General features: G+C 42.4%; 1 protein-coding gene across 2 annotated transcripts in view; it reads right to left on the reverse strand.

Moving 5' to 3' along the window:
• Positions 1–20,877: 20,877 nt before the first annotated feature.
• LOC107540229 (sperm-associated antigen 6) overlaps positions 20,878–24,406 on the reverse strand; it is a 51,237-nt gene continuing 47,708 nt past the window's right edge. The window contains exon 11 of one of the 2 annotated variants that reach the window (XM_087815917.1): positions 20,878–20,947. In XM_087815917.1, the coding sequence (XP_087672043.1) occupies positions 20,878–20,947 (70 nt within the window). The remainder of the gene's footprint in view (positions 20,948–24,406) is intronic. The other variant, XM_087815920.1, reaches the window with a different exon arrangement.

Genomic DNA, 24,406 nt, shown 5'->3' on the forward strand with positions numbered 1-24,406 from the left:
AGATATATTTAAAAAAAAAAAATTTAAGATACTTCGGAATAAACAACCTAGGAGGTAAAAGACCTGTACTCAGAAAACTGTAGGACGATTAAAAAAAAGAGATAGAGGCCTGGCTGGACATGGCTCAGCACTTGAGCACTGACCTATGATCCAGGAGATCTCAGTTCGATTCCCAGTCAGGGCACATGCCTGGGTTGTGGGCTCAATCCCCAGTAGGGTGTGTGAGGGAGGCAGTCGATCAATGACTCTCTCATCATTGATGTTTCTACCTCTTTCTCTCCCTCTCCCTTCCTCTCTCTGAAATCAATAAAGATATATTAAAAAGAAGAGAAAGAGATAGAGAAAGATATAAACAACTGGAAGAATATACTGTGTTCATGGATTGGCAGAATTAACATCATTAAAATGTCCATACTACCCAAAGCAATCCATAAATTTAATGCAATCCCTATTAAAATACCAATGGCATATTTCACAGATCTAGAACAAACACTCCAAAAATTTATATGGAACCCAAAAGGACCCTAAATAGCCAAGGCAATCTTGAGAAAGAAGAACAAAGTTGGAGTGATCACAATACCAGATACCAAGTTATACTACAAAGCCACTGTAATCAAAACAGCCTGGTACTGGCACAAAAATGGGCATATAGATCAGTGGAACAGAACAGAGAATCCAGAAATTGACCCAAGCCTTTATGTTCAATTAATATCTGACAAAGGAGGCAAGAGCATACAATGGACAGTCTCTTCAATAAATGGTGCTGGGAAAATTGGACAGGGACATGCAAAAAAAGAAGCTAGACCACCAACTCACACCATACACAAGAATAAACTCAAAATGGATAAAAGACTTAAGTTGTGAAACCATGAAAATCCTTGAAGAAAACGTAGGCAGCAAAATCTCAGCTATCTCTCGCAGCAGTATGTTTGCCGATATATTTGAATTTTTAAAATGAGGGTCACTTATGTCTGTATATCTTGCCAGCACTTGAATGACTGGTGACTAAGGTGGCAATGATAGGGAGTCTTGAAATAGCAACTAGGCTTCATTGTGTATCACGGTTATTAATATATCCATTCTTCATCTCCTTTATGGAGTTCTTTAAGCTCCAGAATTTGTTTGGTTCTTTTTATAGTTTTCTTCTCTTTGGTAAAGTACTCCTTCTGTTCACTAATTTTATTTCTGAGCTCATTGAACTGCCTTTTGAGTTTTCTTGTGTCTTGTTGAGTTTCTTCATGACTGCTGTTTTGATTTCTCTCTCATTTATATCACAACCAGCGGTTATTTTGAGTTTCTTTCTGGAGAACTGTCATTTTCTTTCTTTGTTAGTGTTACCTTGGTGGTCCATGCTGTTTAATGGGTTGTTTCTCTGCTGGTGCATTTGAAGTAGTGAACACTTTTCTTATTGAGGGACATTTGGTTTCCACAATTCAGCAGGTTGATAATTTGGGGTCTGTCTTTAGTTTTCCAGCAGGTGGTGGGGTAGCACAGGATTTGTTTTCTCTTACTGTGCTACTTAAGCTTGGGGAGGGGGGTGCGGTGATTCAAGGTGTGGGAGGCTTAACCTTGGACATGGGAGTGGTGGCAGCAGGCTGACCAGGGTGGTGGGTGCTGGTGCTGGATCCGGGTTGCCTGGGTCTCAGGGCACCACCACCATGGCAGGCAGGGGGATGTGGCCAGTTGAGGGGAGCCAGTTTGTGAGCCCACTGAGCTGCGGCCTCATTCCCCTTGGCCACTGGCAGCACTGTGCTGTGGCCAGGGGGCTGGAGACTTGTCTCTGCTGCTGCTACTGGTCTGTGGTGGTGTGAGCACTGCTGCAACTGGGCAGGGATCTGGATTTTGGGGTGGGGCTAGGAATGCTGCTGGACTGTTGCCCCCTGATGGTCTGCAGTGTGGGGGCTGCACCCTAACCCATCCACAACTACTGGGTTTGCTGGGGCTGTGAGCTCAGCCTGCTGCAGCTGTGGGCCTGTCCCTGTTCTCCCTCCACCCTGCCTCTCCTGCACATTCCAGTAAGCCCACCTTTGAGGGCCTGGTGTGTGGACCACTTAGTGTGTCGAGCAGAGGAGCCTTTGTTGGGTTCTGGACAATGCACATTAAGTAGAAGTCGGGGAAGAAGAAAACATTTCTGTGAGGGTTGTGGAGTCACCTTTCTTGGAGCTGTGGCGGGAAGGTGGCAGGTGACACCCGCTTCCCCTCTGAGATGAGAGCAGGGGCTGCGGGCAGACAGCCGCCCTCCCGCTGGTTCCCGGCGCATCGCCCGAGGCTGCTCAGTGGGAGGTGCGGGGACCCACTGCTGGCCCTTGGGGACACAGCTTCTCCAGGAAGAGCCCCGAGCAGGCGAGTGACCTCAGTTCCTTCTCTCGGACTCGCCCACCAGGCAAACCGCTGCTCTAGGGGCGGGTGGAGAGAGCCCAGGCCCTCTGCGGAGAGGAAGGCAGGGAGGCAGGCCCTGCCCTTTCTGATGGTCAAATCATCCTGGAAATTAGCGCATGTCTGTCGTTCACACCGACTAAGGATGAGAAAGTGGGACAGAAGCGTGCTAGGTGCTACAGAGACCTGCTGCGTGTTTTAAATCCTGCTCTAGGTGACCCACAACATGGCTCACTCACGCCTTGACTGGCTTGGTAAACCAGGTTTTATTCGGGGGAAGGAATCGTTCTTTTAAGGGAGAATTTCCTCCATTTCAGCTTGTTCGGTTTAACTGAAGACTTTCTCCTTCGTTTCTTGTCCTGCGCTTTATAAACCGAGTGTCCCGGCCGCTCCTAAGAGGAGACGTGATGCTAATTTCCATCCCTTGATTTTTATTCATGACATTGAAACGTACTGTTTAGTTAGAAAGCTGCTGTTTCGCGTCCCGTGCCGAAACGTTGTTGAGCCCCATGACAAAGGTCTGCGCCTTGGTTTTCTCTGAGTTACTTAAAAGCCCGTGTGTCTCTCCTGAGTGTGAGGAAGCAGCTGCCATGGAGCCCGAGGCTCAGGAGGGAGACGCAGAGCCCGCTTCTGGCCTGTGGCTGGTTGGCTTCGTGACCCTGGGCGATCGACCTATAATCATTCTGAGCCTTTGTTGCCTCTTGTGGAAAATCGGGGACTTGGACTAAATTAGTGATTTTCACACCTTCAACAATTTTCTTTCAAGGACTAGAACTTTAAAAAAAAATTTTCTTCATGAAACTGTATTATATAAAACAGAGACTTAGAGCTGTCTAGCTAAAGGAGGGAAGGAAACTCAGGCTCTGCAATGCTAACTTGTCCCCGGTGGAAACTCAGATTCCTATGGGATATAGTTTGAGAACTACCAGTAGTGAGAAAAATCCTTCTAATTATAAATCCTTTGAATTTAAAGTTGCCGATGCATTGTTTTTATGTGCATAAGTTCCTCACCTTTCTATATTTTTGATAAATGGAAAAATATAAATAAAATTGCAGATGTGTTCTCCTTATTAATGTTGGACTTCAAGCTCCTTCCACCATCTGAACAGAATCCTCACCTAGAAATAAGCATAAATGTCAAAGAAGTAAATATTTAGGAAAAGCGCTTTTTTTGGGAAAAGATAGTTACATTAGTGGTTTCTTAATTCAAGTTGTGTAAAAATGTGCTTTACATTGTACATATTGTTTATTAATGGTAACATAAAATTGATTCAGTAAAGGCCTCTCTCTGTGAGGTGCTGAGTTAGCACCACAAGGCCTGTCGAGCAAGGTCGCTGCCACCCTCTCTGTGTAATAAGGCCTGTCGCTCATGCTCCTGGTAAAGTGTGACAGAGAACAGCCTCCGAAAATACTGGGGAACATCTCAGGCAACAAATTTGTCTTCACACCTAAAACTTGGAAAGGCATTGGGTATCACATTATCATGATCGCCACAGTGTTTATGTTTAGCAGAGTATTTTAAACCCCGTTTCAGGCTTTTAGGGAGAGGATACCTTTTACAGGAAAGGCTTAAGTTAAGAATACTCTAGATTGGGATATGTAATACCATTTGCAATATCCCCACACATTTTATAGTGAAGAAGACTATAATTATAATTAGTTGAATGTTGCCACATTTATCCCTAATTTCTAGAAAGAAATGGTTCAGTCATAGAACAGACAGCAAAATAGCTTTATTTATTTATTTATTTTTGCTGGTAGAATTTTCACATGACCTATGACAGTACCGCTTTTGTCATTTTAGGTTGAAAAATTAATGGCATAGAACATAGTTTGAGATTTTAATTTTCTAGAAGTATAAGAATAGAAAAGTCACTTTAAGGAAAACTTCATTAAAATGGAAAACAAGCCCCTAAACTTTTAAAAAGGGAAGTTTTTCTAAGACTTGAAAAGTAATGCACTCAGTGTGAAATATGACTTGACTCATTTGAACTTCTTTGAACCAATGGGTGAAACATCACTTTTCTCAAGTTATATTTATTCAATAGACCAAGATTAATTACGCTTTTTATCAGGTTAATCTCAGTAGCATTACATATACATGCTTTCTGTTATCTAAAATTAAAATAGAATTTGAGTTTATTTTATTTATGTGATTATTTTTCTGTTTGCACAAGCCCCAAGTTAGGTCTAGTCTCTAAAAGCATTGTTTAAAGGACGCATTTCATAAGCTCTTTATCATTCTTATAATAATATCTCTTATTTCACTGAAAGAGTATAAATATATTTGACTTCCTTCAGATGCAGCAGGAGCTTGAAAAAAACTCTAACTAGAAAACTAAAAGAAGGTATGTTGCCAAAATTTGCTAATTAAATTGAAACATGATTGATTTCTGAAACACACTGTAAGTGGGAAAGGGCATTTTCCATGTTCGGGTAACAGGCGCTGCACCACGTGTTTTCTTGTCCAAAGCGGGTGAACAGTGAAAGCGCAGCGTGAGGAAGATGCGCTTACTCTGCATCTACTCATCGTGTCCTGTAGCTTTTAGAAACCTCAAAAGTCCGTGCATCTCTCTCTTTTTTAAATCCTCCCCCGAGGAGATGTTTTTACTGATTTTAGAGAGAGAGGGAGGGAGAGAGAGAAGCATTGATGTGAAAGATAAACATCGATTGATTACCTCCAGTTCCTGCCCCCACCGGAGATCAAACCGGAAACCTAGGTAAGTGCCCTGATGGGAATCGAACCTGCAACCTTTTGTTTCAAGGGACAGTCCTACAGCTGAGCCACCCAGCCAGGCCCGTGCATCTCTCATGTCTGGCCACCCCCTTCCTTTCCTCTGTGATGCTGATGGAATGTCAGCTGAAACTGTTGCCAGAAATCTGGGCGTCACCCACTTCTCATGATTTCACCAGCCTAGGACCTAGTCAAGCAGCTACAGTTCACCTAGCTATCACCCGAGGGCGACATTTAGATCTCCAGTCACTGACTTTGTCAGTCATTTACCTTCTACCCTCAGGAAAATCTGCAGATTCCTTTGCATGGAGTAACAACACCGAAGTCCACTGTTTTCGCCCAATAATTCAGACTTGCCTCTAGGTGCCACTTCCCCTCCTCTGCCCCTTTGCTCCAGCGTCTGGGCAAACGAGGCGATTCGGCTCCACAGGAGCCCCCCTCACCCCTAGTCTCGGCACCTGCTGCCGTTCTCTTTCTGGCATACGTTTCCCGTGTCCTTCGGGTATCAACTTACACATCCCCGCCACCCAGAAGCCAGCCACACTGACGCAAAACTGGAATGTCCCTTCTGTGTGCTCCAGTGGGGCCCTGTTTTATATTCGCCACGGTGCATGCGGCTCTGAGTGGAAACTGCCTGCTCATCCGTCTGTTCAGTTTACAGCGGGCGACTGTCCAGGGCTGGCCTGAGCAGCTTCCCCTCTAACTCCAGCGCTTGCCGTGCCCCTGACTGTGTGGCTGTTGAATGAATGAATGAACTTCAAGGCAGCCAGATGCCTGCTACTTAGCCATGATAGCAATTCTGTTTTGTTTATTTTTGTTTCGGTTTGGTTTTTTATATAACACTTTGTTAAACTTATTGGGGTGACAGTGGTTAATATGAGCATATAGGTTTCAGGGGTGGGTTTCTATGTCACAAGATCTGTATATTGCTCTGTGTGCCCCACTCACAGTCATATCTTCCCCCGTCACCATATATTAAGACTCCCCTTCACCCCCCACCCCTTTCCCTCTGGCAACCAGCACACTGCTGTTTGTGTCCACAGTAGCACTTCATTGCGTGTGCATCGCGGGCAGACTACAGGCCACAGTAACCTTGTGCTGTGCACTGTCGTCATATACAGATGTTTTCATTCTTCTTAACACTTATACTTAGTGGTAGTTTAGATAAAGAATATAATTTTCCTTTTCTTTCCAGGTGCTGCTGCAGTTGAATCCGAATCCTTTAGAGCTTATCCTGTAGGATCCATTGCTCAGTGAACTTCACATCAAGATCTACTTGTGAAAACGTCATGAGAACATGCACAGATTTTGAAGAAAAATTATATGATCTGAAACAACTAGTAAAAATTTATTTACTGGACTGTTTATATAACATTTTAATAATTGTTTTCCATTAACACATAACATGTGAGATCTTGATTAAAGAAAAATATTTCTGGATCATGTGTGTGATGAAAATTATAGTATTTTAAACTATGTTTCTTGGCATCTAAGTTTCAAGCATGTTTTCTAAGTGAAAGCCAGCACTATGGAGGTTTACATACTGGAACTGCCCAAATACCAGCTGTTTAAACCACACCCAAACCACCAAAATGTCCTTCACACTTTAGTGGTGTTAATTGATAGCTTTTTTATATATTCCAATTTTATCACTATATTTGATCCTAAAGATTTAGACAGACATCACTTCTATATCTGCTGCTGTGGCTGCCATCAATGTTGGGATGTATTACAATTGTTAGTTATATTGCCATTAGACTCATTGCATGTCATTTTAGACCCTGATTCATAGATCTTTCCTTGTGGGGAAATAAAGTTTGCCTAAGGCTTCTCCCCTTTTCTATTGATTTATTTTTTAGAAACAGTGTTAAAATTAGAGAAAGCTCCAAGTTTTAGTACAAAGAACTCTTTTCCCCTGAACCCTTTGAAAGTAAATTGCTGACATTATGCCAACACCCTGATTCCTTTAGTGTTTATTTCCTACCAGTCAGTACCTTCCACTTGCTACCAGACCACCCTCACAATCAGGAATTAACACTAATACATTCTATTATTTCATCCTCATATTCTTTTCCATTTTTGCCACTTGTCTGTAGTGTCTGTTATAGCAAAAAGATCCTGTTCAGATCCCTGGGTTGCATTTAGCTGTAGTGTGTGTTCATCTCCTTCAGTCTGGAGCAGGCCCTTAGTCTTTCCTTGGCTTTCGTGACCTTGAATCTTTTGAAGAGTAAGCTCCTGTAACAGACTGTCCTTCGGGTGGATTTTTCTGATGTTTCCTTATGATGAGATTTCGGTTATACATTTTTAGCCAGAGATCACAGAAGTAGTCCTCTACTCCTCTAACTGTGTCCTGTGGTGGGGCCTACACTGTTGCTCTGCCATTCTTGGTGATGTTAATGTGGGTCAGTGAGGGGAGTACCTGCTTGGTTTCTCCTCTGTAATGTTTCCCTCCTCGCTTTACAAGCAATTAGTGTTTTATAGGGAAGCACTTTGGGACTATGCAACTATCTCTTCCCTACACTTCTGATTAACTCATTTATCAATATAGGTTCATGGCTTATTTTATTCAATGGGTTACAATTTGTTAAAATAATTTTTCTGAATTTATTTTTCTTTTAGAAAACTCTGTATTGGCAGTTTCAGACTTACAAAAAAGTTGGAAGAATAGTAGAAAGAATTCCTGGGTACTATCCCCCAAATGCTAACATTTTACTACATTTGCTTTACCCTTCCTCCCTTCTCTCTTCCTAGATAAATATAAATGTAGGTATGACACATATATACACACACATATATATAAAATCTGAAAGTTACAGACATGGCTCTTTACTCCTCAGTACTTTAGTGTGCATTTCCTATGAAAATGGAATTATCTTACGTAACTGTAGTATAATTATCAAAATGAGGGAATTAAAATTGGTTCAGTATTAATATTTAATCTTGGATATCATTTAGATTTTCCTATTGTCTCAGTAATATCCTTTATAGTCAAAGAAAACCCATGACGCTGTGTTGTGCCCATTGTCCCGTTTCTTTAGTCTCCTTCATCTGGGACAGTCTTCAGGCTTCCTTTGCTTTTCATGACTTCCAGTTTGAAGAGTGCGGGCAGCTATTCTGTGGACTCCTGTTGGGGGCCGCGTGGAGCTCCCTCACGCAGCGCAGGTTATGCCGTCCGGGCGGGCGCGTCCCGCAGCGACGCGGACCTTCCAGCACAGCGACCTGGGGCACACGCTCGGCTCCGGGCCTGGCGCTGTTGACCTGGATCGTGTGGTTAAGAAGCGTCTGCCAGGTTTGCCCACAGGAAAGTCACTATTTATGTTTTGTATGTCACAGATCCCTTGTGTGGGGTCCTCTGAGCGGTGCCAACACTTGGCCCCTCCTCTGAATTTCTCGCAGCTGGCACAGCGCCCGCGATGATTCCTGCTGGAATCAGCCGGTACCATGTTGTCTGCCAGGTGCTGGGGCCCTCATTCCGCCATCCCTTCTGCACCGAGACAGTTAAAGACAAGTGGGCACGAGGGAGAAGGGAAAGCTGACTGTTTTGGTGCTTAATTCCCCCGATTGGGCCCGTGGTGGCCTTTCGGGGTGCCCTCCTGTCTTTCTGACCTGTCCCCGTTTTCCCTTGAGCTCTTCCTTGCTCTCTGGGCACAGGATGTTCCAGGCTCGCCCTGCGGTTTCCTGCCCAGCCCTGGAATCAGCCTTTCCCATAAGAGCCCCGACTCCTCTTAGGGGCGAGGACGTTTAGAGACCAAGGCCCGGCGCTGGCTGTGGGGTGCGCGCCGCTCCCGGGCTCATTGCTCACGGGCCCCTCAGAGCAGCAGGGACCGTGTGTGTGCAGAGGACACGCACATCCGCGCACACGCGTCTGCAGTTCTCTGGGAATATATTGAAAAGCAGGAGTTCTCACCGAGCTAACCCCACAGGGTTCGTTCTAGTTGTTTCCTTTCCCTTCTTAGTCCCTTTCCTGGCAGTAAGCGGGCCCCACCCGCAGTATCTGATTATCTGGTCAGGCTCCCTGTGGGTAACCAGCTCTGTCGCCCTGCCCCTGCGCACATGTCCTCGCCCCCACCTGGACTGTGACCCCCACACTGGGTTGTCTCCACTGCTGTCCCTTCCAGGCATGTGCCCTCCTCACCCCATCCTTCCTCACCCTGTGCCGGGCCACCTCTTCTGCAGATGACTTACCCTGTCGGCTCTGAAGGCCAGGCTGGGCGGTCCTGCCTGCGGGGTGCCCCCTGACCTTGCTGTCTGACCCCTCCTGCCCTGTCGCCCGCCTTTCGGGGTGCTCTGGCTCCAGCGCCAACACTGTGCAGGGGGCCCTCCCAGACTCACGCCTTCCTCGTTCCATCCGGGCTCCAGCACCTCGCTCTGGGCCACCGCACCTCCCTGCCTCTGTCCCCATGCCTTTGAAGCAAAATGTTTGGAAGAGAAGGAAGCAGGAAAGGCTCCAAAAACCTTTTATAAACAACTTGTCAAGCACTACAAATATACCGCAAGGATTCTGATTGGAATTGCATTGTATCTGTAAATAAACTGTGGAGAAAAGACATTTATAATATTGAGTTTTCCAGACTATTTAATAGTCTGTCTGATTAACTCTCAATGTTTAAAAATATTTTCCATAGAGATCTTGCATATATTTTTTATATTTATTCTCAATTATCCAATACTTTTGAACCTAGTATAAATGTCATTTAAAAAAATCAATTTTCTTTTTCTTGCCAGCTTTTAGAAATAAAATTGTTATGTTGCATTTTATGCTTGGATTCAGTATTTTGCAAAACTCTCATTTTTTCTTACTTGAATATTTTATCTGCAGATTCTTTTGGATTTTCTACATGAACAGACATGTAATCTATAAATTGTGATGGTTTTGTTTCTTCTTTTCCAGTGCCTAGAATATTATTTTTCTTACTCAAGAAGGGTTTCAAAAAAGGGTGGGGGAAGAGTTGGTATCTACTTCTTGTCGAAATTGCAAAGGAAAAACAGAATATCTCTCTATGATTATGTAGATAGTGGGGTTTTAAAAGTAGGTATGCTTTATTAGTGTATTAGTTTTCTCTGGCTCTGTAACAAATTGTTATCGGTGGAAGTGTGGTCTTGGGGTACCACTGGAAGAAGCATTTCTGGAGGCCCCCACGGGAGGATGAGGTTTGGTAAGAAGCTTTATTTCCACGGAATTACACCCCAGGGTTTCCAAAGCCCCATCTCCCTTAGTCCAGTCAGAGAAGTGGAGCTGGGATTTCAGTGGAGCTAAAAGTAAAGCCAGTGTCCAGAGTTTCCTTTCCATGTCGGAGCTGGGTCCAGGTCAACATCAGGCTGGTTACAGTCCATCAGTCCATTGTGTGTGTGGTCCACACACATATTTATTATTAGCAGTTGTATTCAAGTACACTGGCCTAACATTTGTTCCATTTAAAAAATAAACATATCACTTGGGCCATAAAAAATATCAATCATTTTTCCTTGCTGTTATAAGATTAATGATAAACTGTTTTGTGTACAGCATTTCTATATGTGTGCTGTTTCAATTTTTAGTGAAAAGATACTTTTACTAAAAAAATAATTTTAGCCTTGGCCGGTGTGGTTAGAGCATTGGCCTGTGCACCCAAGGGTCATGGGTTTGATTCTTGGTCAAGGCACAGATCTGGATGCAGGTTCCATCCCTGGCCCCAGTCAGGGCGAGTGTGGGAGGCAAGCAATCGATGTGTCTCTCTCTCACATCCGTGTGTCTCTCTCACCCTCCCTCCTTCCCTCCCTTCCACTCTGTCTAAACATAAATGGGAAAAATACCCTCAGGTGAGAATTAACAAAAAATAAAAATAAAAAGTTTTATACCCAATGCAAGATTTATCATCCACAAACTTTCCAGAGGCATTAGATAAGTATTAAAAGAAAAAATTTGTGAAGTACTGATACATGCTGGAACATGGATGAATGGGCTACAGAATATCAGGACAGGTTTGAAAGGGGAAGTCAGGTTAGATGAGTGTTAAACCTGAAAAAAATGAGTGACTTTAAGGAGACCATTCATTGTATGTTGTAACCTGGGAAAACGGGTTCAAGAAATTATGGTTAAGATTGGAGGGAAGACACAGAAAAGATGAACTGTAAGGGAGGGAGGGAAAGGAAAGAGTGTATTGACTGGGTTATTGATTTTCTTACAGATGGTGGTCTGATGGGATGATCTCTTCTGGGGGGGGGGGTATCTAATCTATCTAATCCGGGAAATTTAGTTGTGGATAAAATCTGTTTAAAAAGCAGGTGCTTTTGGTAGGCGCAGAGCTTGCTGTTCCCACATATCTCACTGTGGAAAGCTGCATAAAATAAAATCCAAAGGAATATATTAGAAAAAACCTCTAAAGCAAAGATCAAAGGGAAAGAAGAAGAAAGTGCTCAGGCCGGCAGAGGGCGCGGCGCCGCTGGAGGGAAGGGCAGAGGCCCCTGAGCGGGCCCCTGGGACGTCCCGCTGGAGCCGCGGGCGGAGGAAACGGGGCAGGGCGGGCACCAGGCCTGGGCCCGGGGACACCCCTGCGGCGGGGGTGACACGGAGGCCGCCGGGGCCACTTCGCAGGGCAACTTCCTCCCAGAACTGGCTGCAGTTCTCCAGCTGGGACGGCCGTGGGGACCCGCGGGCGGGACGGCCTTCCCTGGGGACGAGGCTCCCTGCTGAGGCAGTCACAGCAAACGGAGCGGCGCTGTGGCCCGGGGCCAGCACCGGCTCGGGGACAGCGTGGAGACCGCGTCCCGAGGTGAGCCCAGCGCCCTGCAGCGTGAAGGCGCCGGGACGCGGGCCCGCAGCGCGAAGTCAAAGCTGAGACTGGAAAGCTGCGGGGAGACTCTCAGTGAGGCCCCCCCGGGCCTGCGGCCACCGCGCACTCTAAAGACAAAGGCAGGAATTTCTTAAATGACAACCGGGTGTGCGAGTGAATTACAGCCCCTGTTACATCTTGGCTGCACAGTGAATCCCACGGGGTCAGACTGAACCGCTGTGGGGGGTTTCTCCCAATTGCTTTTTAAAAATTGGGATGTAACGTAACATTCACTGTTTGAAAGTGTACAAGTCAGTGATTTTTAGTCCATCAACTATGTTGTCAAACCATCACCACTCCCTAATTCCAGAGTATTTCCATCACACCAAAAACAAACCCTGTTCATATAAGCCCTGAGTCCCCACTCTCCCCTCCCCGGTCTGCTGGTCACGACAAATCCGCTTCTATTTTTCCCCATGGATTTGCCCGTTCTTGACATTTCCTAGAAATGGGATCAATCATTGTGCAGCCTTTTGTGGTTGGCACCTTTCACTCAGCGTGATGTCAAAGTTCCCCCGTTTTGTCGCGTGTAGCGTTCCTCATTTCTTACTAGAGTGACTGACGCTGCCCTGCTGGGTGGATGGACAACACTTGTCTCCCCGTGACCCTGGACCCCAGCAAGCATCGTGGGTTGACCAGCATGTGGGTAAAGTTGAAACCACTCTTTCTTTTTTAGATCCTTCTGAGTTTCTATCATGGTCTTTGACAATACTAAGTTCTGGGTTTTGGAACATGATTGTATGAGTGATAACTGTGATAGAAGTTGGGGACTGCTTTGTTTTCTAAAATGTGTAGGTGTGGAAAACAATTGCTGTGTAAACTTTTTATGCTTTGAATCCCTCCAAGGGAGGCTCCGGAGCTGCTCCGCAGTGAACGCACACGGTTTCGATGTCCTGCGCTCGCCTCCCCGGAAAGGCCGCAGCTGCTGAAGGAACGCAGACCCGGGGGTTCATCTGACTGAAATGGAGCAGAAGGAGACACTGCAAAGAATGACCCCGGCCTTTAAGGTGGGATTTGGGACTTTAATTTCTTTGGATTAGTAACACACAAGGACATCAGGACTTTTTTACACTTTAGCTCTTTTGGACTTCAACAGAAAGATTTTTGGATTTTAATTTTTTAAGATTATAACCTTTTAATTATATCACTAGGAAATTAATGAGAGGAGTTATTTTATTTTTGGAACATTACTATATGTTGACATGATTTGAAAACTATTTTTTAAAATTTAATTTGGAATACTTAAGTTTTATATCTTAATGTTATTTGATCTCACTGCAGAAACTCTGGGAAGCTACATTGGGAAATATGGTTTGTGTACACAATTTTGGGATAGGAAGTGTCTCTGAGTTCAGAATGGACATTGAGATCATTCAATTAATAGACCATTCTGTCCCATTTCAGAGCCTAGAGCAAAATCTAATTCTTTCAGCAGAAAGGTCCAAGAGAGCCTCAGAAGGACCCACTTATTAATAGGGAAGGACATATGATAGAAATATTATATAATGTTTGGTGTACAATAGGAAAGATATTAGAAAGTGGTGAATTAAAGTTTATGGACTTTGAGAGGTGCTTGCTTTTCATTACAGCAGCAGCTTACACTATATGTACAAGTGGTTTTCTGTGAATGAATTTGACTTTAGGATGTAGATTATATCCCTGGGATTTATGTTTATCAACAGAAGGCTCATTCTGTTCGTGATCTGATTGTCCTTAAGAGTGGAAACCCTTTATCGTTGATATGCTAAAGCTCTCTTGCAACTCAGTGGACCATAATTGAGCCACACTTCAACTTTTTGCTATACCCAAAACTTAGATTGAGCAGAACTCTAATATTGAAGAACATGATACACAGCTTTAAACTATAGACCTGGACATTTAGGATATGTTATAAAAATAGAGTCTATTCTAAAATTCCTTTGGTACCTCGTGGTTAAATATATTTCTAATCTTTCAGTAAATTTGTGAGTGTATTTAGATTGATATTAAATATTACAAATCACACTTGTTTCATAAATGCGTAAAATGTGATCACATTGTAAATTCTATCCTTCTACCAGTATTTTTTCACTTAGTGGTGACCTGATAGAATCACATAATTCCATAATTTCTATTTAACTGTTTGTTTGGTTTTTAAAATTTATTCTAAATAACACTCCAATGAATACCTTAGCATGAACTGCAGTACCTGGTTATAATAACCTTCTCTGTGGGAGCTAAGACCTGGTAATATGAGGGGGAAAGATGTTGGTGTGAAGATACCAATTTGTATTGAAATTCACCCTCAGAGCAAGATTAAAAACAGCCCCTCAGAAGATCCCTGCGCTCTGAGAAAGCATGAGGCGAGGGTCTACTTTTTAGGAATATGTACTTTTTGAGTGGGTTGAAAAAATATATAGTAGCAGTAAGAAAGCAAAAACCAAAAAATAAGAATAATTGACTTTCCATCTCTTAAGCCAGTGGTTGGCAAACTATGGCTCAAATCTGACCTGCTGTTTCTGTACAGCCTGTGAACTAACAACATTTTTTGTATTTTTAAGATGTTTGTAAAAGATCAAAGGAAGAATAATATTTTGTGATATGTGAAAATTATATGAAATTTGAATTGCAGTGAATAAAGTTCTATTGGAACACAAATAACCCCTTCCTTTTGTTTACATATTGTCTACTCTCATGTACCAACAGACCCTGTGGCCAACAAAGCCAACAAATACATACCATCTGGCTCTAGCTCTCTACTCCCTTTCCCACGCACTGTTTCCCGGCAGCATGTGGCCATCCCCGGGCCATGACCGGCTGCGGCATCAATCCTGACTCAGCCCTATGGCAGCCAGGGGTTTCCACAATCTTAGTTGAACAGTGGTGGTTGAGGGGCCAGGTCAACGTGCTCAATGTGGTAGATTTTTTTTCAATGCTGTGCCCTAAAATGGGTGGAATGAGTAAACAGCTATAATATATTTCTATTTTTTATTCCTGTAATTGGATATGAGATCATATCTTGTCCACTAACTACATCACTGGTTCAGATCCTTGATACCCAAAGCGTGGCCCACAGCCAAGGAAACGCATCACCATCTGGGAGCTTATTAGAAACGCAGAATCTCCAGTCCCGCTCCACGATCCCCAGGCACATTGAAGTGTGAGGAGCACAGGTTTAGACAAAAACAAAAGATTTCCTAAAAATGGGAAGCTCTTTTGAGGAAAACAGATAAAGTATGACTGAACTTAGTCACAATAAAAAAAAATAGTTGACTATTACATGGCAGGTGCTACGCTAGGAACAAGGAACCTAAAGATGGAAACATTTATTATGGAAACATAATGAACCTGATCCACCTTTCATGGAAGGGTTTTGGCATCCTTTGATTCATTGCTTGGATGCATTATCTTATTAAGGCTTGAAAAATGATGAGGTTTACATTTTTATTATTGCTTTAGCTCTGATTAGCTGGAATTCTTCTATAAAGAATTTTCCCTTGTCATCCAATTATTACTCTGAAGTACAGATTTTATGAAGAAGGCAGAATTAGTGCTTGTACTTTCCCTTTCATCACCAGTTTTCAGAAGAGCTACTTCCAAATGTTTATAGTTTTACTTTTTGTTAAGCATCCTTATGAACTCATGGAATTGTATAGATTTATAACACATGGGTTATATGTGATTTAATCCACTGTAGTCATGTTTAATTGTCCCATCTTTAGGGAGTGGGAACCCCTTTGGATAATTATCTTTTTACACTGCCCTAGTATTCTGATAGGTCCTTTCTTTCTGGCATGACAAGATACTTAAGGAACATTTTGTAAAAGTCCTGTATTAGACCTGGGCAAGGAAGTCTAGCTACTTTTATTGGGAAATAGTGTTTAGAGACCACCATCTAGGTGATAGTGATTAGTAAAGCCCATTGCCACTAGGCATCATTTCTTTTAGGCCTTTTTAGTGGACAGACTAGGAAACACATATTTTCATAGAAAGGGAAAAATATATCATGGATTCATACTGATGTTTTCAAATCAATGGAAGATTATAGAATTTTTGCTTAACATCTTGAAAAATATATAAATTATAAAAATGTTTGGGAAAAAAATATTTGTGTATTTTTACCCTGAAAACATGAGATCCTAATAACATCAACATAATTACTTATTTGCTTTAACATACAATATATGTATACCTAATATTTTCAAAATAACAATACAAATATTGTTTTACTAACACTAAAATAACTGGATTCAATTTAGGATTTCTTTGTAGTTCTTTTTTTCTTTGGGATATACTTTTAGGTTCTGTGGTGTGGTTTTTTTGTTGTTATTTTTAAATTTATCTTTATTTTTGAAAGTATTACAGATGTCCCTTTTCCCCCCATTGATCCCCTCTACCTAGCACCATCCCCCCTTTCCAAACCCTTACCACACTATTGCCTGTGCCCACAGGTTATGCATATATGCATATAAATTCTTAGGTTAATTGCTCCCCACCCCTCACCTCCACCTTCCCTCTGAGGTTTGTCAGTCTGTTCTGTGCTTCTGTGTCTCAGGATCTATTTTGTTCATTGGTTTGTTTTGTTCATTAGATTCATATATGAGTGAGATCATGTGGTACTTGTCTTTCTCTGACTGGCTTATTTCACTTAGCATAATACTCTCCAGGTCCCTCCAGGCTGACTCAAAAGGTGAGAGATCCTTTTTTATAGCTGCATAGTATTCCATGGTGAAAATGTACTACAGTTTTTTAATGTATTCATCCACTGATGGGCACTTGGGCTGTTTCCAGAACTTATCTATTGTAAATTGTGCTGCTATGAATATAGGGTGTTTTGGGTTTCTCAGGATATACTCCTAGAAGTGGGCTCGCTGGGTTAATTGGCAGTTCCATATTTAATTTTGTGAGGAAACTGCATACTGTTTTCCGTAGCGGCTGCACCAGTCTGCATTCCCACTGGCATTGTATTCAAGAAGGTGCTTGATGTGATTTAAATCTTCTTGAAATTGTGGAGACTTGTTTTGTATCCTAACATGTGTCCATCTTTGAGAATGTCCTGTGTGCCCTTGAGAAGAGTGTTTCTTCTGCGGCTTTGGGGTGGAATGTTCTGTAAATGTTGATTAAATGCATCTAATCTGGTGTGTCATTTAGAGTCCCTGTTCCCTTGCTGATTTTTTGTCCGGGAGATCTCCCTAGTGAGGTGGGTGGGATGTTGAAGTCCCTCCCATGGCTGCATTGCTGCCGATGTCTCCATTAACGTCTGCAGAAGCTCTTTTCATATTGAGGTGCTCCTGTCTGGGGCGCACATATGCTTACAGGGTTATGCCCCTTGTTGGATCCGTTCCTTTAGTGTGTAGGGACCTTATTTTCTCTCGCTGTGGCCTTCATGTTGAAGTCTATTTGTCAGATATGAGTATTGCTGCCCAGCTTTTTAAATTTCCATCTGCAGGAAGGTGAGTATCTTTCCCTCCCCGACTCTCCCTGGCTGCGGGGAGACAGGGCTGGAGGGGACACAGCGCCCCGCCCCGAGCCCCGCCTGGCCCGGGGCCCCGCACCCGCTGGAGGAACGGAAGTCCCCCTTCCCCACAAGTCAGCCTCCAGCCCAGGAGGCCCCCCCAAACAGAATTTCCCGCGGGGGGCAAATCCCCTGTGGTTTCCTTTCTCAGCGGCGAGGGGGGGCGCATTTCTCGCCAAGTTGCGGGATTTCTCCAGTCTCGGGGTGAGGGCGGTTCTTCCTCCAGGCCGAGCGGGCGGGGTGGGCTCGGACCCGGAGCCAGCCGCCGCCTGAAGCACAGCGCCCCATCCTCCACCCTGCACCTGTTACTTTAGGCTGAGCCCGAGCAGCGGACCCTCCCGCAGAAGCGCTGCCCTCCCCCCTCCCTGCGCAGAGGAGCGGCCCCCCGAGGACGCCGACTGGAGAGTCAATGAGCCCGCTCGGCTCCCGCCGCTGCCCCGCCAGCTCCCCGCAGCGCCCCGCGACCCAACCGCTCCCCCTCCCAGACAGAGAGGAGTTGGTTTTTCTGCCTTTATATCCTCCCGCAAACACTGCTGGGGCTGCGGGTTTGTTTAGGGCAGGAGCCCACTGGGAGCCCCCGGCGGTGGCCAAATAAATCTCCAACGGCTCAATTTGGTGCAACCCCGCCCACCCCCCTCCCCCACCCCCTCCCCACCCCCCTCCCCCACCCCCCTCCCCCACCCCCCTCCCCCACCCCCTCCCCACCCCCCTCCCCCACCCCCCTCCCCCACCCCCCTCCCCCGCCCCCCTCCCCCGCCCCCGGGCTCGCACGGCCCTCAGCCCGGCGCTCAGAGGCCGCCCACTTCCCTTCCCGAAAGGCTGCGGGCCACCCGCGGGCGCGACATGGAGCAGGACCACCTCCCCGAGCTCCCTGGGGGCGACCTTCCCCCACCTTGGGGACGGCTCCCTGCGAGGCGGGGAAGGTGAGCAGGTGAGTGCGCGAGGGCGGCTTCACCGCCTGCAGGGGAGTCATGTTTGCGGGAGAGCCGCACCTCCTCTGTTGAAAGGGTGACCTGCCGGGGCCCAGGAGCTGAGGAAGGAGGGACGGAGCCAGTGTTGGGGGCCCGCGGGGCGCAGATAGTCCTGCGCTCAACCCGTCCACTGGGGTCCTCCCCCGGCTCCTGGAGCAGGACACTCACTGCACCCTGTAGCCCGATCCCAAATTTATATTATTCGTTCCCAGCTTCCCCTGCCTGAACCTATCATCTGATTTTAGTTCCTTTGTATTTATAGGTAATCTCAAGAGATTGGTTTTAATGGAATATTTAAATGCAAATGTTTTTTGTAAAACTGCATAGAATTTATCCTAAAACTTTTTCCTAATTTGTTGTTGAACCGTTCAGTAATTACAAAACGTGTGATGAATTCTGTAATGTAATGAAGAGCCGGAAGTTTTTTTAAAAATAGTAGCAGTTTGGATACCGTACTTCTTTCTGCATGTTCCCCAGTTTGTGGTCACTCCTGTCTTGTCATAATTTCTTCTTAAAATGCCCCCCATTGGCATCTGTCAGCTGGGACTTGCCCACCCCTCTGTGCGCGTGATTTTAAGCTGAAATGAGTGCGGTCCTTTCATCTGCCCCACAGTGTGCAGCGTGTCCAGCACTAGGTCAAGGCAGCTCCGAATCTTTAAGGGAGAATCTAAGTGTAGAGATGGTGTCGGTGGAGCTCACTTGAAAAGCAAATGCTTCAAGGCCTGAGTCAGACCTTTGCCCATGTATCTGGAAGAAGCCGGTGTTGCAGGAGGCGGCTGTATGAATGAAAAATGAATCTAGGACCCTGAATTTTATTTTCAGTTTAGTATTTACGCTTTTAATGGACTACAGATATGCTGAACAAACTTCTGTAAAAATTGGCCCATTTATATGTACCTAGCCATTCTCTGAGAGTATAATTTTAAGGAAATATTAATGTAGATTATTGGGTACACTGTTTCTTTCCTTTGAACAGGCCACAAGTTTTGTCTGTAAAATACATTTCCCTGTGTTTCAAGGTGAGCTATAAATAAATCCATATAACTAAAATTTTAACTTACATGTCAAATCCGTTACCTTTTCAATGGGAAAAAACCAATTCTGTTGTAGTTCTAGTGAATAAAAGTACTTAAAAATGAAGTTATTTACTCAAAAATAATCTTTAAAATCTTGAATGTTATCGCTTGATTTAAAAAGAAACCCATCTTTCATTTGAAGCTTCTCAGATAATTCGGATTAAACTCTTTCTCTTCATAGAGCTCAGTTTGTACCCTGTTGGAAGCTTTTTAGCACTTACATCATCTGCTTGATAATGGAGCTGTTAATGTGTGTTGTGCATTTAATCATGAGTTCCAGAAGATGAAAATTGTGTCTTATTAATTTTTGTGTCCCCAACAGTGCTTTCCCCATAGTACTTGTTCAGTCAACCTTTAGTGAGTTAACTGTGGTGGACCAAAGGACTTCAGACAGGTGCAGCACACCTGCCTCCAGGGAGGCCATTCCTCCAACCTAACTGGGGACACTAAGTTAGTCTTTCCGTTTATCACATGGCTTTTTGCCTCTCACTAGACCTTTAGTTGTTGTCTCCTCACTTTTGAATTGTGCCTTTTAGTCTTCTTGTCAAGTTTGTCATTTCTAGAATTCAACAAGGATGTCAGCTTGTCACACATCAACCTCCTGGACATTGCCCACGTCACCTCCTGGGGACACTGGGCTGACACGGACTTTGCAGAATCCCTCTTCTCTGCACAAGAACTCTTTTCCTTTTTGCTTCACCCTTCCTGTCAGACAGCGAGGACCTCTGAACCTGGGGATGGGCAGATCTAGGCCCCTTGGCAGCAGGAAGCAGTTACAAGAAGACAGAGACCTTCAGCCATTTCTCCTTTGTGAAATTAGAGAGATTTCTTTTTTCTCGGGGGAATGGTACTGTTGTAATGACCTGGCTATTAATGAACTGGAAAGGAAGAGAGGGAAGGCCAAATATTACAGGCACGCCCAGTTAATGCATTTATGCCACCAGCATTAGTCTCTGTACTCCTGTCATCAGGTTCCTCTTTCAACTATTTCCCTTCCATAACCTACTGTGGAACTTGGAAGGCCAGTTTTCCTTGCCTATGCCTGTGAAGAATTGGCCAAAATAACCGAATTTTTGAATACCATCTTGCATCTGTGTCTAGTTGGAGGGGTGTGTGTATAGTTTTTAATAGAACAATAACAAATGTCTTAAAATTCTTTAATGTGTTTTTAAAAATGTCTTTTTAAATCTACCTTTTTAGTAAATCCTGTGGAAATGACCATGAATAGTTTCTCATATATTCAAGCTAGTAATTTTTAAAGTATTACATAAATTAAGAAAATATTACCTAAAGGTATTTCACATTGAATAAATCTAGAATATACTTAGTTCAAATATTTAGAAAGAGCTTTATTTAACAACTGTTATTTTATAACTACTGTACTGCAAATTTGAGTGTAAAAACATAACTTTGCTTAGTTACTAAGTGGTTGATAGCTGTCCACTCTCTGCAGAAGTGTATCTGAATATCCAGGAGAATAATACCTGAAGAAAAAAGAATTTTTTTTTAGATACTGGTGAAAAGATTCAGCTCAGTAGGCACAAAAGATTCAGTATAAGGTTTTTATCAGAAATAATTCTATGAATGAAACCTCTGAATAATTACGCTCCAGTAGTGCTTTGTGCAGAAGGTTAGAGCCTGTCAAGAAAAAGAACATTGCCCTGGCTGGGTGGCTTGGTTGGAGCATCATCAAAAGATTGTGGGTTTGATTCCCAGTCAGGGCACATACGCTGGTTGCAGGTTTGATCCCCGGTCAGGGTGCATATGGGAGGCAGTCGATTGACGTTTCTCTCCCTTCCTCCTTCCCTCCCTCTGTCCAAGCATATCCTCAAGTGAGGATTGAAAAAACACAACAAAACACCAACTCACAAGACTGCTAGGTAACAAAACATTTAAGGGCTATCAATGCAGTGGCAAAGAATATTTTCAAAGGAAGATACTTGGACCCAGTGATAGTATTTTATGGAAGTGACTTTGTTTTTATTATGTCAAGTGACTGATGTTGCTTTAATGATCACAGCTAATAGATTTTTTTTCATAAGTTAGTCAACACAGTGTATAATTACTAATCAACTTCTGCATTCAGATTATTTTAGAGGTTATTCTCAGTGTATGTTTTAATCAGGCCTGTTTACCCATAAAAACAAAAATTTCTGGGAGCTTAATTCATACTAAAGAACTATTTCATAAATGGTTTACAAGGAAATTAATTGATTTCATTTCTACAGTACTATAAATTATATCTATATATAGAACATTTTATGAAAGGTTTAGTATAAAAGTATTAAATATATTGGTCAATGTATTGTGGGATGCTTCATACACCATGGAAAGAATTTATATGCATATAAAAATATATCACAATCTGGCAGACATTCTAGAATATAATAAATGACTAAAAAAATCTAAATTGTAATTTAAAACTTTCCAAAACATTTAAAATAAGCCTCCTAAGGCATTTTGTCCAGAGAAAACCTACAGTTTTGAGACTTGTTTTGTCCTTTGTTAGTTATCTTTATCCTCAGATGCTTGGCTTAAAAACTCATAACTGAGAGAATACTAATTTCTTCCACAATTTGTCAAGTTATAGTGGATAAAACAGAGCTATATTTTCTTAATAGTGTGCTTTTATAGGGAGCCATAGTTAAACATACATACAAACATAAAAAACTACCTACTCTGGAAAAAATTTTCCTTCATCAGATCTCTTCAAAGAATTCATACCCTGAGGAATTCACAACCGTTTCCCTCTCTGAGTCAGTCACAACATTTAAAGTAGCCCTCACCTTCCCAGGACTTATGCATATGTCAAACACAAGATAGGTATTTTTATGTAAGTGGCAAGAGGTATATAAAAAAAATAAAAACCACAGTTTTAAAAATTGTGCTGCCGTATGGTAGGTGCTAACCACATACTCCTCATAAAAGAACCGAAATGAACTTCCAAAAAAGAACTGTAAATTCCTTTTCTCTGCTCGTTAGCTACTGCTAGCCCAATTTACTTCTATATGGCCTTTAAGAATATAAGTGAGTTAACCCTGCTCTAGACCCATGTAGGATTTGGGTTATTATATAGTTACCATGTCAGAAATGTGCTGAAACAAAAGGCCTGTATGCACGCTCCTCTCTCCAAATGCGATGGCTCCTAAAGGCATCTTCCCCTCCCGAGTTTAGGCGGAGATCCAGGAAACAGAAGAGTTCTGAAATATCCCCTGACTGTGGTGTAGACAAGGGCTAGAACTCAGATCTTCTAAATGTTGTCCTGGATCCCTTCTCTCTCATCATACCAACTACCTTTATTAGAAATTTTTAAAGATTACTAAAATTGGAAGGCAATATGAAGTAAATGTTTAGGCTAAAAAGAGCAGAGAGAATGTGACCATTGATAATTGGTCTTATAAAGAATAATTAGTTCTAAAACAGTCAAGTGATCCTTGAAAATATGATTGCAAAAATAAAACCACTTTAAGATTGTATTTGTCTCTTTTCATAGAAAGACAAAGTTTCAGAGATTTCTAGAAAACCGCTTTATAGAACCTAATACTTTTTAAAAAAAATCAGAAACTTGAAAAAGTGAGCTAACCAAACTTTTTCATAACTAGCCAATTTAAAAAACAAAATCCTAGGTCCTAGAATGTTAGAAGTTAAAATTTTACAATAGTATTTTGACAAGGCACCATATTAGAGTCTAACATGAGAGTTTTTTTATTTTCCCTTATGCTCTGTAAAATAATCCTAGAAAGGAGTAGAAAGAAGACTTCTATTCAAGAAAGTTCTTTAACCACTGATTAATTCTAATAGGTCATTCCATCTGGGGGCCCTTTAGTTTGCTTTGTTTCATTTTTCTAGAATTTTGTTAGCAAATTGTACTGAAAGTTATTTTAAACTTACATAAAATAGTATTCTTCCTAAAGGAACATGCAAATGTGTAAAGATTAACTTGATTTTCTTTTCTTGAGAAAAGATTTTCAAATTTTCTTCATTTAGTGGTTTTACACATATTTTATATGCTATATAAACTTCTTGGTATTATCATATTTGTAAATTATATATAGTAGATATACATTTTATGATGTTCCTTTGGTATATTTTATATGTATTACTATTTTCAAAGCTAATTTATTGGCACTCTTTTGGTCAAGGAGTTCTCATAAACCTTCCAAAAGTGCACAAACTTAACATCTTTGGAAGGAATTTACCTGCAGAATATATGTGAACAGAAAACAAATTTTAAACTTAAATAAAATTATTTTTGTGTTTTTAAATTAATGTTTCCATATGTATTAAAAATCACTAATATTAAATAGGAAGAATCATTTATATAAGTTATAAGTTTTAAAATTGAAATTTATATTCTCTTGTATTAGAGAAAGTAAGAAGTGTAGGACTAGAAAAATGTGACCTTTAATTCTGCAGGTGTTGTGGGCATTTTCACATAATAAAAATGGTATGGTTCTCTATTTTGCTTACAAGGTCTGAGAGGATTAGGTTTAATGCTCTTCAAATTAACCTCATTTTAAAAAATTAATCTTGAAAGTAGCTTCCTGCTACATTACTATGAAGTACCTGCATATCATAGACAACATTTATTGTTTTCAAATATAGATTGTAACTTTCTTTTTGATAGTTAACATATTTATTTTCTACTTGTAATACTCCCATTAATATAAGTGTAAGCTTAATAATATATGCAGGGAACTATGACAATCAGGACCTATAGGCCTATTTTCTAAATCAGGTTCACAGTAAAGATTAATTTAATTTGAACTCTGTATTTGGGTATTCTTTACTAAAGCATGTCTTAAACTAGTGCAGAAATGTCTCAAATGACATTGCAGTTTAACTTGGAAATGTGTGTATCAATCAGAACATTGTTTAACTTGAGTGAAAAATGTGATTAAGAGCACAGGTAAAGGCATACACTGGTCTCATGTAGTATCTCG

The sequence above is a fragment of the Miniopterus natalensis genome, chromosome 1, assembly GCF_054644295.1.
Source record: "Miniopterus natalensis isolate mMinNat1 chromosome 1, mMinNat1.hap1, whole genome shotgun sequence".
NCBI lineage: Eukaryota > Metazoa > Chordata > Mammalia > Chiroptera > Miniopteridae > Miniopterus > Miniopterus natalensis.